Source organism: Falco punctatus (genome assembly GCF_963210335.1).
Source record: "Falco punctatus genome assembly, chromosome: 2".
Classification (NCBI taxonomy): Eukaryota; Metazoa; Chordata; class Aves; order Falconiformes; family Falconidae; genus Falco; species Falco punctatus.
In genome coordinates this window covers 28,868,533-28,886,776 of record NC_137581.1, presented here as the reverse complement: position 1 = coordinate 28,886,776, position 18,244 = coordinate 28,868,533, and the positions used below count along the sequence as shown (strand labels likewise).

The 18,244-nt window shown below is 37.3% G+C and overlaps 1 protein-coding gene across 2 annotated transcripts in view; it reads right to left on the bottom strand.

The window, feature by feature from the left end:
• COG6 (component of oligomeric golgi complex 6) overlaps window positions 1-18,244 on the bottom strand; it is a 60,636-nt gene that overhangs the window by 11,465 nt on the left and 30,927 nt on the right. For both annotated transcript variants that reach the window (XM_080377107.1, XM_080377108.1), the window contains exons 11-15: window positions 17,726-17,790; window positions 13,603-13,694; window positions 11,817-11,934; window positions 1,638-1,769; window positions 932-1,099 (exon numbers count right to left, since the gene is read on the bottom strand). In XM_080377107.1, the coding sequence (XP_080233233.1) occupies window positions 932-1,099; window positions 1,638-1,769; window positions 11,817-11,934; window positions 13,603-13,694; window positions 17,726-17,790 (575 nt within the window). The remainder of the gene's footprint in view (window positions 1-931; window positions 1,100-1,637; window positions 1,770-11,816; window positions 11,935-13,602; window positions 13,695-17,725; window positions 17,791-18,244) is intronic.

The following is an 18,244-nucleotide window of genomic DNA, read 5'->3' as shown; positions in this document are numbered from 1 at the left end:
GTTCTTTTATTTGGTAAAACGTCTGAAGAAAATAAATAGTGTTAAACCCATAACCTTCAGCTCTACTGCTTATTTGAAGAATAAATCAATTTCAGCATTTACTGTGAAAAAGAAACTGATAACGGAAATTAGAAATGCCCCAGACAGTTTGGTGGGGTTGTCTCTTTGTTTGTTTCAGAGCTAAAAGGTGCTAGAAATTCTAATTAGGAGCAGAAAACAAAACAAAAAAAATGGCTCACAGCCAATCTTTACTGATGCCTTCAAATAAGAAGTTGTGACTTTTTTCCAAGCTCCCAGCTCCAAAAGCTCTCCCGAGATATATTGCAGAGATGTTTATGTAGCAAAACTATAAATGGGCAGTGCCTAGGTCTTCCCAAGTCAATAGTTTATAAACTTACATTTCCGTTTCAAACTGGTACCACATATGAATGACTATCCTGGCACGTAAGGTAAAACCAATCAAATGATAACAGAAAGGCAGAAAGAAGGACTGAACTAGTAACTTCAGCTATATCATATTCTAGTGTTAACTAGGTAATGGTCTAGTGTTAACTACATGACGGACCACAGACGGCTATTTGACTGACCTGTCAGCTTATTTGCTTCTTCTCAAAACAATTTGCAGATAAATATTAGAATTATTAGGATAATGAAAATGTTCACTGATATGGGTTTGCCTGTAGCTAAACCAAACCAAAACAAATCTTCTAATCATTTTTTTGCTTGTTTAAAATGAAAGATGCTGGGTACAATAAGCTCTGATACCTGCTATTTGCTTATGGTCTCTGATAAGAAGCCCTCTTAGCCCCTTTCCCTGATTTAGAATTGACCCAAAGCCAACATTATCCAAGATAAATATGTTCACATCACAACTTACAGTCTGGAAAAATCAGTAATAAGTTTGTTTTCTTTTGGGGCTGTGAAAGCTTACCTGAAACTGTAACATTTCTAGACGTTTGTCAGTGAATTCAAAGAGAGCCAAAGTAGTCCTCATCATATAAAGTGAATTTACCATGAAGGTTGCCATATCAGCTGTGCCCAAATTACTGGCAGACATAGTACACATCTGTAACAATGGGTCTAGCACACAAGAGAGAACCTAAAATAGCAAATACACAGAAAAGAGGGAGGGGAGGGAGGAAATCATGTCACACAAGGCATCTAAGCTCATTGTTTCTCTTATCATGTACTTTATTCCCCAAAGCAGAATAAAGAGAACTGAGAGTTTCCAGCTGTGAAAGCAGTTTCCTACTGCATTTGTCAGCAGGTGATCAGCTACCATAGTGATGGGAAAAGTATAAAAACCTGAGAACAGATTCCAACCTAGCAGAAGGAAGAGTAACCCAGATTAGATAATTGGTAATTGTGCAATCTTGAGGGTGTATTTACTTAATGGAGTAGTAATTGGATAACAGAATTTAGACACTGCGTTAAGAGTAGCAGTCCATACTGCACTGTAATTATCCACTTTGTTAGTCACCCTCTTATTCACATTACAAACTTGGGTTAGGTAGAAAGCTCCAAAATGGGACCAGACAAAAAGATTAATGTTTCATCCATCTTTTGTGTACCAAGACTAATTTACACAGAATTTTTTTTCCCCTGCTCCTCTTCAGAGCTGTCAAACATTCTCATACCTGCACAAAGTCAGCTTGACGGGCATCCAGCGGAACAACAGATGAGTCGTGAGATGCCAGAACCTCCCGTAGCAAGTTCAGTGTCTGATTTAGTGCAGAGCTTGGGCCAAGATCAGGAGGTGGGAGTTCAACCTGAAGAACAAAATCATCTGTTTGCGTGGGGGTTTTTTAATTTCATTTACAGCAAACACCATCCAATCTGTTACCACAAATGCAACCAGCTAGTAATAAAATTACTTGTAACCATGCAGAGTAGAACTTTAGTTTGACACTGGACAAATCTAGCATGTTTCAGACAGTCATTGCCTGCAAATTTCAGCATAACCATCCCAATCAGTGACAAACAAGCAAAACTGAGTTTCTCCTTTCATTCAGACCAGGCCTATTTTATGATCTAGAGAAACCCAAACACTACCATTTTTGGTAGTAAAAAAAAGCCACAACCAAAACAAAACCAAACCCCAACATTTGGTAGATTTGGTGCCAAAGAATAGCCACATTGTTGACACCAGTGTTCGCTTTGAGCAAGACCTCCTATGAACACTCCAGAATCTAGAGCAGGCAGAGCTCTGGGATAGTAGGGATATTAGGGCCATACCGCAGCAGCTATTGAAAGGCTGCACAGCCCCTATCATGCTGAGTATGAGAGCTGTCTTAATCACTAGCAAGTTTGTACCTTAAGTTACCACTACACAAGTGAACAGTGCACAAGCCTACTCAAGCACACCTACATGAATTGCCACGATACCGAAAGAAACGCAATACAGCCCTACCTCAAAGATCAGAAGTAGTAGTCGCAGATGTTTGAAACACAGAAAGAAGAAATTTTTTTAAATCATGAGGAAAAAACACACTGAGTCAAATTACGAAAAGTTGGAGCACCTGAAATGGACTGAAATTCTATGCTATTTTTCACACAGGCTCACATACTTTAACCCTTCTTTGTAACAGGCAAATACTCATTAAGTGCTTCATAAAATGTTTATATAATATAAAACCTAGCACACTTCTTCTTCCTAAACCACGTTCCTCAGACTCCATTCCAAATGTAGTTGCATCTTCTTGTGTTCAGTGGTGCCTCAAACGAGTTTCCTACTGCCTCCAGACCCTTACTACAACTCAGGCTGCTGACCTCGTTTCCTTCTGCCAACAATCCTCTTCCCACCTTCCTGTCTCCGGTCTAAGGGCAAACACAGACCTGGCTGGATCATGTAGGAGTAAGGAGAACCCCAGTAACAGAATAAGCTAACGCTTCCAGACACAGTCTCCTTCCAGAAGGATGGAGGGAGAACTGCCAGGACTGGCCTGTGTGTCTCACTCGGGGTGTCTGGGCACAGCAGAGCAAGGCAGCATGCACTTCTGCAACGCTCTTTAAGACTCCAGTTCAACAAGGAAAGAAGGCAGCTTTGGATGGACCCACAATGCACAGGCAACTTGGAATCACAGAATTGTTTAGGTTGGAAAAGACGTTTAAGATCAGAGTCCAACCACTAACCCAGCACTGCCAAGTCCGTCACTAAACTATGTCCCTAAGCACCACATCTACGTGGGTTTTTTTAAATGCCTCCAGGGATGGTGATTCCATCACCTCCCTGGGCAGCCTGTTCCAATGCTTGACCACCCTCTCAGTGAAGAAATTTTTCCTAATATCCAATGTAAACCTCTGCTGCCATAACTTGAGGTAACATGTTTCACTGCTTCCCAAATGAAAAGTACTGATTACTACCATAATAACGTGGATGTGTGAGCTTCAAGGAAGGAAATAAAAAAAATATCAAAGGGGCAGAGGCTGATGGCCAAAGAAACCAAGTAGGAGAACATAAGAGGTTTTTTCAGAATGGACTGTTGCAGAGCCTTCTGGAAATAATCTGTACCTAAGGAACACACCACCACAGAAAGAAGAAACAACTCTCTCTTTTAAAGCCAGGCCTAGCTTTCACTCTCTGTGTTTTAAAACATTTGAGGTACCGTACATGTCCCCACACTGCTACCAAGACAGATCAAATAGAAACTTTTTTTCATCCTTCTGAATTCAGTGTTCCTCTATTCTCACTTTCGAAGAGACAGTATACTAAATTCAAGGAACTAATGAAAAACTAAATCTAATAGGTTCAGAGAACACTTGTTGTTCAACATATGCAGTCTTGAAAGCATAAAAAAATACTCTAGCAATGAAGTAACAGTAATTCAAAACGAAGCACTTATTCAGTGCTGATTAGCAGTAAAGTTTACTGCAATTTACAGCACTGAGTGACTTTCTTCTTGTTTCTTCCTGTTATTATTGGGGGTATTGATTGTGCCCTGAACACACTGTTCCCAGACCTGAACTGGACCATGTTCAGGGATATTTTGGCATTAATTTGAGACTAGAGTTTGATGGAGTTTTCACTTCCAACACACACATACATCATGGCACTAATTTCAGGCTTCTTTGCACAGAATTTTTGTTTCCTGAAGTAGCTGATGCTCACAAGCTTCTAAATTAGCTTCGTCTTTCATTTAATCTGTTCTTTTAAAGTCAACTGTCTTCTAGATGGGAGCAAGGAACAAGGAAAAAAGGTTTAGATCATTAGATTCTATTGAGGTTAGTTTAATTCCTGACTACTGCAACACAGGCAGAATTATCAGGTGGAAGGAAAATTAAAGCAGCGCTACATTAATTTTGAAAATTCTCATTTTTCACACACAAAGATAGATTGGGTTTTTTTCAGAATTGAAAAGGAAAAGTTTGAAACAGACATATCATAGAGGAATGTTACCAACTTCAATTTGTGAAAGCTAAATTGCTATTCTTAAAAAAAAAATAAAAAAAATAGACCTGAATTGTTTTACATGCACTAAGAGATTATTATAATTGATCCTATTTCCAGAAAATAGATTTGAAATGCATGCTGAATTCTACTTTTGAAGTACATGCTTTAGTTGCAAGCCAGACAGCAGCTAACTAAAAAATTATCAGACAAGTTCTGCAACATAGTTCAATAGCATTAAAACATACTATAACACAGTATTGTCTAATCAGTTATAACCAGCAGTTCAGTCATGCAGAAATGAGGCCAACCAGCTGTTCAGACTTTCAAAGAAAACAAGGAGAAATTCCCAATTTTTAAAATCCAATATACAAAACTGAAACAAATTCTCCTAAAATTACAATGCATACTAGGAGCTGTACATAAGGTTTAGTATAAAAGGTTGTATCTTCATTTAAAGTTCTGCATATCCATCAGCGGGGAACAGTTAACTAAGCCAGTCACTTTCCTCCAAATATACAATGCAGAGCAGGCTTCTCTCTCTATAACAGCAAGTAGCTCAAGAGATTTCTTGAAGGATTTAACAAACAGCAAAGTAAAATATACGAAAAAGAAAAGGCAGTATCACTAACCAAGAAAAGAGAGCATATATATTAATTGTTTCCCTTTCCCACTTACAAAGAAGATTAAATGGGAAAAAAATGTGCAATTCTTGTTCCTATAAAATACAGTTAATTCTATTAACGATGGAGCAGATATTAAGGAGAGCAGCTTTGTTAGAAGTTCATACATGCACCAGAAAATACTGAAAATACTGTACAGGCAAGCAATCAAAACTATTTATATACTTTCCTACTTGAACATCAGAAAGTTAACACTACAGAAAGACATGGGCATACTAAAGCGAGTCAAGCAAAGGGCCACAAAGTTCATTAAAGGACTGGAGTATCTCCTACAGAGGGAAAGGCTGTGTTCAGCCTGCAGAAAAGAAGGCTTGGAAGGATGTTATCAATGTGTATAAATAGCTTATGGGAGGGATAAAGAAGTGGGTGATGCTCTTCTCAGTGGTGTCCAGTGATAAAGCGATAGGTAAAGACTGAGATACAGGAAAAGAGTTTTTTACTGTGAGGTTGGTCAGACACTGGAGACAGCTGCACAGTGAGGTTGTGGAGCCTCCATCCTCAGACACAGTAAACACTCAACTCGAATCAGTCCTGGGCAACCTGCTCTAGCTGGCACTCTTTGCGCAAGATGGTTGGACTAGATGATCTCTAGAGGTTCCTGCTGAACTCATCCATTCTGCAATGCTGTGATACTAGTATTAAATAAAAAAAGATGGCAATTTAAAACACAGAACTCCTCAGAGAAAGCACTGCTTAGAGTAACAAACAAAAGGTTGGCGGCTTTTTTATGGGCCTAATCAGCTTTTCATACAGTCTTTTAAAAACCTCACTGGCAGCAGAGGGTAGAGACAAAGCACTACAGATGTGGAACCTTGTACAAAGTTAACCAGATGTTTAATCCTGTCAGTTACAACAGATTTGCATCAACTAAAGAAGTTCAATCTACAAGCTGAAACAATATTCACTACAGTTAAGCAGCGGCAGTCTAAGAAACTTGAGTGCACGTCTACCAGAGAAGCTTCAGAGCAGCTGTCCTAAGCTTTTCTGAGCCCTACTAGGATCCTACAGAGATCACCAAAGTAGAAGGCCTAATAGCATGCTTCTCAGCTATCAAGTTGGTCTAGGCAGAAAAGACAACAGAAAAATTCTTGCTAGCTTTGCTTTGTTCACGTGGATCCACTGAAAACCACAACAGCACTCGCATCACAACTACCAGCCAGACTCATTTAATCTGCCCCTTATTTGGCTTCCCAAAAATCTAATGGGTTTCACTCTGACAGGGATCAAATTATGAGAGAAAAGTTCACAGTTATTTGCATGGAATGTTTCAATACCTCTCCCACTGGCAAACTTCACAGATAACGCAATCACAGCATTTAATTTCCATACATCTACTCTAAAAAGAACAGCATTAAGGAGTAACAATCCCAAAACTTGATTTGGGGTACACTACTAATAGTCTTTTAACAGCTCAGACAGCAGATGACATGTTAGTTTGGCATAATCTCTCTTTGCTATTCTTATTATAACTCTCATTCCATTTAATTAAATGTTTGCAATTATTCTTTCCTTATTGTTATGGATTACTACTGAGGCCAAATGGACAAATATACAAGTAAGGACAAATGTGCTTGAAAATTCCAAGTCTCCTAATGTATTAGCTGGTCCAATAAAACATGCTGGCATAGGTTAGTCTAACAGGCTTGTTAAAATGTCTCACCAGTGGACTCATGATTTTAAATGACAACTCTCCTTCAGAGAGCTGAAAGAGCAGTCCATTCCACTCCACTGCATTAGGCACTTTGAACTTTGCTTCCAGTTTCATTGGAACAGTTTCTGTTGTTCTGATAATTATTTTCATTTAGCATTTTCTCCTGGATTTATCATCATCTGTAAAACGGTAATCTGTACCAGGATGTTCTAAATTAGATCCAGGCAGTGAATAACACAAGCAGAATCCCAAACCCCTAAACATTTGATTTATTAGTGCAGGGTCAAAGGAAACATATGAAAGGATATGTAAGGATTGAATTTACAATTCTAATCTGCTCTATTCACATAGCTGGTACACCCATGGCTGGGTTCAAGAAAGCTAAAAAGAAACAAGTACAAACACACTTTTCCAGCACAGGGACACCAACACTAGCCAGAAAATGTTCCGGCCGAACAAAGAAGAACCGAACCAACCAATTGCTACCAGTGCTAGAAAGCACTAGCAAGACTGCCCAACTGCCTCTGAAGGGTAAGAGCAAACAGCACAAAGGAGAGACAGTGGCACTGAACCTTCAGTGACACAGAAGGGTGGTGATGCACAGTTTCTACATGATGTTAGCATCGAGCTCTAGAATGACCTGAGAATCTCAAAGCTGTGAATAGCACTTTAAATCCTGGAAACAAAATGCCTTTGCAATGATTCTGTTACCAAGCTTCACAACAGGTTTCAAGGAGCATGGAGCCAAAGAGACTTCCTTGTGCATTGCCTTCCTTCGATAACAACGGCCTTACATTCAGGCAGTGTGCAGAGTATTTCTGTTACATTGATTTCAGATCATAAAGAGCTACCTAAGAAGTCTGAACGAGAACACCATAAAGAAGACTGAAAAGCTGACTGCCTTCTTTTCAGATTACGACCAGGATGCTTGAGATTTTGATGTAATGAAAAAAACGTTCACAGGGAAGTGCTTCTGAGCAAACCAGTAAGTACTGTGAAATAACTAGGGATTTCCCTGTACCATTTACACTGATGGTTTGACAACCAAGAGGAAGAATCCTGATCTAAGACTACCTTTAAGCTTCCATACAGCTCTGTGCTTGTGACACTCCTTATGTAATATGGGACTCTTCTCAAAAACTGATGTGATGGGGAAGCTATTTTCTTGTCCTAGAAAGAACAGCCTGAAGTCACAGTTTCCCACTGTGCTTCAGAAATTAAATCCCAGGCAGTGTGAAGGCAATGCTCAATTCTGCATAATCAATAACCTAGGGAATTAAATTGTCAGTGGTGATGAGGACATCAGAGTCAAATTACCATCCTGCCAATTGTCTACATCCAAAGGAAAGGATCTTGAGGAGTTAGCATATTTAACAAAACTTGCTTTGTCTAAAAAAAAAGTTCTCAACTAGCTATAATTAAGAGAAAAGGCTTGCTTAAATACAATTCTGGTCTACCAACTACTAGGTAAGACTGCAGATATTAAGAAAACATACCACAGCAAGACACAGTAACACACCACTGTTTCTAGGCAGTAGTCCCCATACTACAGCACAAGAAAATTTGCACAGGGCTAAAGAAATCCATGTGAAGCTACAAATTCACCAGTAATTATGACTAAATCTTCTGGAATTTTGTAGCTACAGACAGCAGTTAAGAAAGCATTTACATTCTCTTTAAATTAAATAAAAATTGTCAAACTGATTTCCATTCAGAACTTCTTGCTTACGATTTTTGTATTATCAGCAACAACTGACGATACTGAGGGAATACTATCATTAAAATGGTGTAACTCACACAGGCGATATTTACTACTTTCCAGTGTTCTACACAAAAGAGGCACTTAAGCTTACAGAAAGATAAGTATTTTTTATTTAAGAACACCTTATTTGTATTTTAATCTATTTCCAAAGTTACTTAAATTGCCTTAAGAATCACACTTTAATCAAAGTACTGGGCAGCTGATATTCTTTGAAACAGGTTTATCAATGCCTTAAAATGCAAAATATAAGTGAAGATAAGGAACCATGATTTCCAGACTGTCCAAGTGAAAAGTAATTTACTAATTTTACATGTGAGTATTCTCTCTGCACATACAGGAGCAGCAATGAAGCTGCAATTGCATATGTAAGCACAAAAGGTCTGCTTTCCAGTGCTTTAATCTTCTCTGCAAATTAAAAAAAAATCTGGAAGCAGTTGCAGCCATACACAGCAAAAAGCTGGTAAAAAGGTTGGGATGTGAAGAGAATCTTGTTAATACATATACACAATTTTGGTCTGAACATATGTTAATAGAAATGATGGTAAAGAACAACCTTGAGAATCCTCAAAATGTAAAAGCATTGTGACATTCAGTATTAAACTAACGAACACATATGAAAAGGCATAAAAGCTGGTTATCTGTATATTAACACACAGTAAACTAGGTAACAAGATAATTAAATTTATGCTAAAATAGGGTCTTTATATCATGGAAAGTAATGTTTCTCCAAACGTAATTCAGCCTATTAATTTTGTATTTTTTGTGAAGTAAAACTAATTTCAGTCATGAGGAAGTAAGATATCATTCTATCAATTCAGTAGTCCACTCATAAAGGGTAATAATATAAGGTGCTTCAAAGGACTGTCCAAAACTCTCAGTTACAAGAACTACACTCAGTACAGTAAGACTCTTTCTCAACTGCATGTTGTTGACTCCTGAAGCACAGAGATTAATAAATAATTATGGAGGCCTTTGTTACTCATGTATCTAATCCTCTTTTGAGTCTCTTTAAGCTTTTGACCTCAATTATATCCTGAGGAAAGATCTTCATAGGGCACATATGCAATGTAAAACTGTCAGTACTTCAGATCTAATTTATGAAATATGTTTATGAGAAAGAGCAATATTACACTCTTTTTGCATTAAATGGTAGGCTTGGTATGCCGTTCATTATTTGTAATAAACCACCACTGAAGGTGGCACTGCAATCACCACCTTTGTTTAATGTCAGTAAAATCAAATTTGACTCCTTCATAAAACAATGGCAGCATCTACAGCCAGTTACATCCAGGCTGGGGGCTGAGGGAAAGGGAACTAAGAGGGCACTGAGGATTACACAACCTTCCCAGAGTGACAATATGAAGAACACACACCATGAACTGGGAGATTGTAATTCCTTTGTCACTGCTCCTCCTCCTTCTAAGTGCTGTGCATCTCCAAACAGAAAATCAGAGTATCACCCCAAACAAAACTACAAAAATTTTGAGTTACACAAGTAGAAAACTTGTGCTGGATCCCGCTTGAGTACAGATGTAAGACCCAGCACGATAAATATGAAGAGCTAAATACAACAGAAATTAATGAAGAGCTGGCTTACAGTTTCAAGCCAAGAAAACCTCTTTCTTTAAGCACTACTCTGTTTGCATATACTTTGTAAGTAAAGTGCAGTCACATACCTTCACTAAGGTCCATCACCAATTTCTCTTCATAAAAGGAAGAGGTACACAGACATTTTATTCTAGCTTATGTATTACGAAACAAAATGTTCTGAGGAATTCATATACAGCTAACGTATGCCCATAGCAAGAGATAAGCTTTATTTTTTTATTTTATTTTTTGCTAAATTCATATTGTCTTTGTCCATTGTACCATTTCATGAACTCAAGCTGTAACTGATCCTTGAAGAAGCATTAGTAGCAGAGGAACTACTATTCCAATGACACCACATTCAAGTAGACAAACTCCATGACAACAATGTACTAAGTGGACTTGGCAGTATGGACTGTGGTTGGTAGCAACTAAGGAGTAACCTGATGAATGAATGAATGAATGAAGTCACTGAAAGGAGTCACTGGGATATACAGAAGGGAAGAAGAGGAGAAAAACTGCTCCTTTGAGAAAGTCACTCCTCAGCCCTTGCAGAAAGACAGGAAATTGGGACCAGATGCAAGCCGTGCAAAATAAGAAAACTACTTTGAGACCACAGAGCAACACCAACCAAACTCAGAAAATCCCACTGAATAGTCAGCAAAGTCTTTGCACAAGAAAGTATCGGTAAATCTATGTATTTTTTTAATTATTTTTCTTGTAGGTTAACTATAAATAATTTAAAATATATTTACAAAACCTCATTGTTTGTTTTCCACTTTCAAACTTTTTTTTTTTTACTGAAAAAAAACAGTAATGTGAGAGCTTTGTTGAACTCTGGGGTTGTGCAGTAACTGGGAATAAAGAAAGGCATCTCTTCTCGGCTTTAGGGTATGTCAACTCAGCAAATCTCAGACAAGGATGCTGGATGAAGATCAGATGTGTAGGGATGTGTAGCCTAATGATTTTCTTTGACTTGGATTTTAGGAAGGTGATATTTAAAGGGCAGATCTACCAAAAGCAACATGACACAAATAAAGCATGGAGAAATCAGAATGTACTTGTTACTGAACAATGGGAAGTTCATTGAAACACAATTCAAAGCAATCAGCAGGAGAGGAAAACTGATACTGTGTTAGGTACAGTTGTTTGGTATAACAAATGTATGTACTGCTTTTAACAGCAGCAATCTTCATGTGGTATATAGTATAAATAGTATAAAAAATAGTATATAGCATTTTTTATGTATAGTATAAAAATACAATAGTATAAAAAAATATTTTTAAAGACAGAAAAGCCCAAGTTTTGTTTTTGCTTAGGTTACCATCTTGGGATATATTTCATAATTTCCAAGAAAGGAGTTTTGCACATGAGTAATTACCTGTTGATCTCATGATGCATTAACACAAATTATCTAGTTCAATAAGCTGACTTTGCTCAATTGCACTTAGGGAAATTTCCTAATTTTGTTGCTTCTCATAGATTTTAAAAATATGTGAACTGCCCTGTAAACAAATACTGCTAGGAACAGTATTTTAGCCATATTTCCAGAAAAATAAAACTATTAAAAGCATTAAAATATAAACAGGAAGTTTTTAAGTGGTTCCGTATCAAAAATATAGCAACTAGAAAACTTAATTTTTAGGAAAACCTGACATATAAAACAGTTATTCATCATATAATCTTACTCAACAAAAGGGAAATGAAAGTGTGTTTGGAAACATGAAAGATGATTTTGAAACAAACCTTATCCATTAGTTTACTTGCATGAAGACTCAGGCTATTAAAGAATATCTTCTTGCTCAACAAATGCATTTCTTCAATTGTTGTCAACAGTGTGGCTGCACTGTTTCCCACAATACCACTGAAATCAAAATTAAGATTAATGAAACAATCTGAAGGGGAGGCAGGGCATGACAGGGTCAGATACTTTAGACTATTTCAAATACAATTATTTTCAAAGTTGAAAATTTACAACAAATAATTGCATGGAACAGTTCTCCATATTAGCTAAGAGATTCACTCATAAGTGACAGTGAGAACAAGCATTAGCAGCTATTAAGTACAGGCTTATCTAAAGCTTTACACAAACTTTTTAGTATAATTCTAAAATTTATTGGATTTTTGTTTGTTATTCTGTAAACCTACTTGTTACAGAAAACAGGTTACATAAACAAAAAGGGTTGCTAACTATTCCATCATACTGTCCTTTAGGGATAGCATCATCTCTCTTCTTTCTTCATTGCGAAGTTAGACATCTCCAAAAATGTAAGAATTCATGCCTTGCCATTCCAAGTGTCAAGCTATTACACTTAGCATGAACACAGTGTAAGCCTTAAATGATGCTACACGACAATGTTCTTCTCACAGTTACACCTTCTGTCTAAACTAAAAGTGCTTTTAAGCCCCAAAAATGGCAGTGAAAATTCCCTGCATCATAATAAGACTAATTCAAACTTGTAGCCTGATTTTCAGATTAAATCTTGTTGCATTTAATAGATCATTTCTCAGACTGCACTTTCTCTTCATTAGTCAGTCTAAGTTTCACTTCCCTTACAGGGGAAATTATTCAGCTAGCAGAAGTTACTTCAGTGGTCATTAAACAATGTATCATAAACAAGACAGAAAGCAAAACATAAGACTGTCAAAGACCTTCCAATTTAACATCACATTTTCAGTTACACCAAGTTATATAACCACTGAGGAACACTAACTTTGGAGACATAAAAATGGTGGCAAAAAATCTTTCAGGCTGTGTGGGTTTTTTACAATAAACTTTGGAATAAGTCTTATATGTGTTTTACTGCTGATCTGTAGTGCCATCACTACTGAGGATTTCAAATATAGTGGGAGGTGCCCAAGAACCACTTATTCCAGTCTGCCCAATATCTACATGTCTTTTCAGACAGAAAAGATGCTCAAGCAATAGTATCGGTGATTCAAATTTGTAGCAGTTCAGCCCAGGGCTGTTTCTAACCAAAATGAACTACTGCAAATGGCACAAAGTATAAAATCAAGCAGTTCTGGGTTTTCTCCAGTTTCTATGTTCCTGGTGGCATCTGGAAGATTGGAAGATAATTGGTGCACCCTCAACAGCTAGATATGGAACAAGAAATGCATTCTCCCAGTAGAAAAATGTGAGTGCATATGTAGAAAAAATAGTATTAAAACACAGTTATTTAAGGAAGAAAAGAAAAACGGAATTTCTAGAGGTAATTAATTCTAACTTTTTCTCAAAGGGGACTTGACTGTCATCTTGAATGTTTTGTGTACATTTTTTTGTATACTATTATCTACACAGAACAACAAAGAAAGTTCCTGTGGCAAACTGATGCTATATTCCAAAGCAGATTTGATATGAATTGAGGAATGACAACACATAAATGTCATCTGCTTGGCGTCATGCACATTCCTCCATGATTTCGTACTACAGAACCAAAACCAAGCCACAAAAATACTCTTTTTACTGTATTAATCTTTATATATACAATTTTAAAAAGACATATTTAATATACTTCGTAATTTTGCATACCTGATTGTATGGTGGTAGAACTTGAGAAGATTAGAAATCTTGTACAGCAAAACTGCTCCTGGCTCAGCAACAATCACCTGCTCAATTCTAACCTGCAGAATAAAGAAATACAAACATCCTTCAGGTCATACATTTTAAAAGCCAACTTCTATGATTTTATATGCAATAAATATCTGATTTTGGAAAAATAAATTTAACCAGAAATAAATGTAAAAAGAGAATGTCCAGATAACTACAACATTCTGCTAGAACCAGAGCTTCTTGGTTGCCAAGCCTCTGGGTAGAAAACAAGCGGATATATGTATTCTAGCTAAAAAAAAAAAAAAATTAAAAATTATAAAAATCATGTTTCTGTATAGATTTTTGTTGCAATTGGTTAGTGAAAATTTCAAAATGATGAGATCATTTCATGGATTAATACCAGTACATACTGGAATTCTCCTCAGCACTGAATAGCAAGAACAGCTGCAAAGCTGCAAAATCCCTATGCCTCAACAGTTGATCATTAGCATCATGCAGCAATTCAGAACATCCAAAGTATTAGCTATTTTACCTAAAAGACAGAGTCTTACCTGGATTAGCTTCTTCTTCACTTCAAGAAGAGATTATATACCTCCTACTCATATTGAATTAGATATATTTCTAACTAATGATGAGTTACATTGACTGTTTATCTCAACCAGGAGATACTGGCTACACAGGCCAGAACAGTGCTGGCTTGTCTTTATAGTTGGACAGTTGATGTCTTGTGTCCATGGTGAACATGGTCTCAATCCATTCATAAAACGCTGCCCCAGGGTCAATCTTTGGGCACTTATGAAGCAGTGATTGACAGTGCTTATCACTGCACTGTTCTCCCACATGCCTGCGCATGAAAGGGCTACACACAGAGCAACAGTCACTCTCCCAAGTTATTTGTCTGCTGTTCAATGGAACATGATGTGCAGCAGTGTCCTCTTGTCAGAGCCAGCTGCAGGGAGAATTTACCAAGATTACGCTTCCTCAATCCTCTCTGCCTTTGCGTCTAAGTCAGAGCCCAAAAACCAAGAATAACTTTTGACTCTTATTCACAATGTTCAATGTACAAGGTTAATTTCAACATTCAGGTGAACTCTGCTCTACAATGCATACGTATATACAAAGCTTTATATAATTACCTGTCGCCAATATTAAATAAAAGGTCATTTAGTCATGGATACAGAGTATAGTCTAGGTGTACAGCAAAACAGAATATGGCAGGCTGGGGAAAAATAAAAAGACCAAAATATTGCCAAAAAAATAATAAAATAGCAATGACTGAAGAAAAAAAACTGTGAAATAGGCAGAAGGAGAGAGAAATAAAAAAAGACCAAAAGATGCCAGGGTTAGGAAACAACAATTAAAATTAAAAACACAAAGCAGGAAAAGAAGCATTGCTGCTTCCCATACTGAAGTCTTCACTGTACAGGAGAAGCAAAATTTGCAAGTAACTCAATCTAACCTGCTCAGGGAAGTCCTGGACTTACAGCTCACACCATTTCTTAATCCTACATGTCCTGTCGTCTATGTAAGGCATCAAAAACATACGGTTAATGTTGACCTCATCTTAAGTACTATAGAAAAGATAAGGACCTTAATCTAAATATTTTTTAGGGTCCTCCTACTTCCACCTGAAATGAGAGGCCTGTGGTGAGATCTACCGCAGTGAGTACTCGATTCACTTGGATGCCTAAAACTCAAACCAACTATCAGTAAGAAATGTAGACGATTTATACTGCATGTAAGCATAATCCTTCCTCAGAGGTAAGGAAACTGTTATCATATTGTTCATTCATGTAGAACAGCATAAACCAGTAAGAAAATTCTACATAATTCTGTAAGTATGTAAAAGTGCTCGTGGAAATTCTGTGATTAGGCTTTTATCAGGCTATTTCAAACTTCAGGATCAACTCAACTCCAAGTGACAGGTTTTCAAACATCACCAGAAATCTACCACAAAAGCAGTATACTGTAGTGCCACAAACTACAACAAAGAGTGTCTTCCCCAAAATTAAGGCAGTTATTTTTCTTATTGTGGGTGATCATCAGAAAGAACAATACGTTGTAGAAAAAAACAGTCCTCCAAACTGAGTCTGCTTTTGTTGTTCATCTCAACACGATGGCTTGCAATTATCTAACTGCACTGTATGAAAGCTTTTCTGCTTGGGGGTTTTGGGGTTTTTTTTTCTGACTATTTTTTTTTGCTATGGAAGATTTCCCCAGGGAAAACAATAAACAAACAAACAAAATACTGCATATTTTACATTGGGAAGTCTAGTCTGGCAGTGAATTACCGTAAGTTGCATTCTGTTAAAATACAGAATACAATGGAAAGTCTTTTATTGTTCTTTTAGTTTTTTTCATTTTTATTAGCACAGTAACTAACTACCGACAATACTTCTGGAGCTGTATCTACAGATAGCAGAAGCACACAAGCGTAAAGAGTCTGGCAATCAAAATGGAAGGTATTCTGTACCAAACTGTACAAGTACTCAAATCAAGACCAAAACATTGATTTACATAAAGGTTTGATTCTATCCCAAATTACTTTGCTGGAATGCAGAGAAATACTGAACCCAAACATCAGTATTCAGTATTAACAGAATTAAAGCGTGCAAGAACACAGAAAGCTTGGAAAATATCTTAAAAAAAACCAAACAAAAACAGCTGTGATAATTGTCTGTCTAATAAGACAGGTGTTTTTCAACAAGTCAAAAAAACCAAAGACTATGAAGGATGATCATAATTATATGGCAACAGGTACAAACTGAAACACAGGAAGTTCTGACTGACCATCAGGAAAACACTTTTACTGTGAGGGTGACCGAGCACCCGCACAGGTTTCCCAGAGAGGCTGTGGAGTCTCCATCCTTGGAGATACTCAAAAAGCCATCTGGACATTGTCCTGGGCAAGAGGCTCTAGGTGGCCTGGCGTGAGCAGGGAGTTTGGACAAGATGACCTCCAGAGGTCACTGCCAATCTCAACCTTTCTGCGATATTCTAAATGACACTTTCTTGATTTTTACCTCTCTTCAGACCTTCTCCCTCTCTTACCAGGAACTTACATGTAGTATTCAAAATCTACCTGTTAACATTGGAGACTAAACATTTGGTAACTGGACACAGTTGTTATAGTTACAGCATCCTAAGAGAAATCTATTATAATAATATCTAGTACAGTAGATTTAACTTTACTGATTTATACACTGCATGGTCAGGCAATTATTGGTATCAGCTTCATCACCTTGATTATTTTATTTTGTGCTTAAGTGAAGCACATCCAATAAATAAACACAGCCAACCACTTGATGTATCATTATTAATGACTTCTACCAAACGGGTCCCTAAACTGACTAAGGCTGTAGCTTGAAAAAGGACAACCATGGAGGGATGCAACAGAAACAGAGCAAAGCAGGGTAGCTTAAACATGGTAAGTAGGCAACTATTTTCCATGGTCTCTTTCTACACAAGAGCTGGAGTTATTTAACAAAAGAAAAACAAAAGGAGTTGGCTTTTTACACAGCATACAGTTAAACTGTGCCCTTCCCTCCTGCAGGATATGTTGTGAACATCAACCTTTTATAACAACTTGACGTATTCAGGCAAGAAAAAATCTACTGAAGTCTATTAAATACAAAGACAGTAGCTATGGCTCAGTAAGTCCTCAGTATGCCCACAAACAGGCAAGGAAACTTCTACAGAAGTAACATGGCACAACTGCATAACCTGTACTGTTGCCTAAGCATATGTTAATGGTCAATATGAAAAACAGGGCAGTAAATTTAATTGATTTTTCATTTGACCCACCACTGCCATACCTTTATACTTATCCCACAGCTAAATTTTTGTACATAAGCACTCCTGAACGTAGGAAAAGTAAACCAAAATGAAGATACAGATTTAGTATCCTAGTATCTCTCACTGTATGACTATTTAAGCCAGGTATCTGTGAACTATGGAATCCTTAATTTTGAAGGGGTTTATGACAGCTCATAGTTGAATGAATCTAACTCTTAACCAAGGGCAATGAAAATACATTGTAGAGATGGGGACATGACAGAACAATTTTTACACTTAGAATGCTAAGGAAAACAAAATACTTCACCTTCAGAGGCCTGCAGACACCTTCTGTGATGTGCCCAACTACTTCTTGAATATTTTCTTCCACACCTACAGTTAATGCAAACACATGCTAAGATTATGCAAATGTAATTCTCTTTTCTTCAAGACTATAAAACAAACAAATGTAGAAGCTACTCCTCCATAAAAAGCATTATGAACTGCGTGTTCTTTTCTCCACAAGACTAGTTTACACCTCCACTGAACTTTAAATCTAGCCATTAAAAAATAGCTGCATGACAAAACAGGAGTCCGGGAGAGTCATTACCTTATGCTATGCAATTGCTCCTAGTGCAGCATAGTGCCTGGGGATTTGAGGAAGAAGGAGCAATGGGAAGAATAAATGATCTAGCAAGAAGCTGTCACAGTAAGGCTCAATATTAGCACTTCATGAAATTAAATGGGGATGGGTGGGGGGAGGCCAGTGAGATGCTCAAGGAGCAACAGTACGTACCATTTCAAAAGGACTGAACCATAAATACATGGGTCTGTCAGTGTTTGGTAC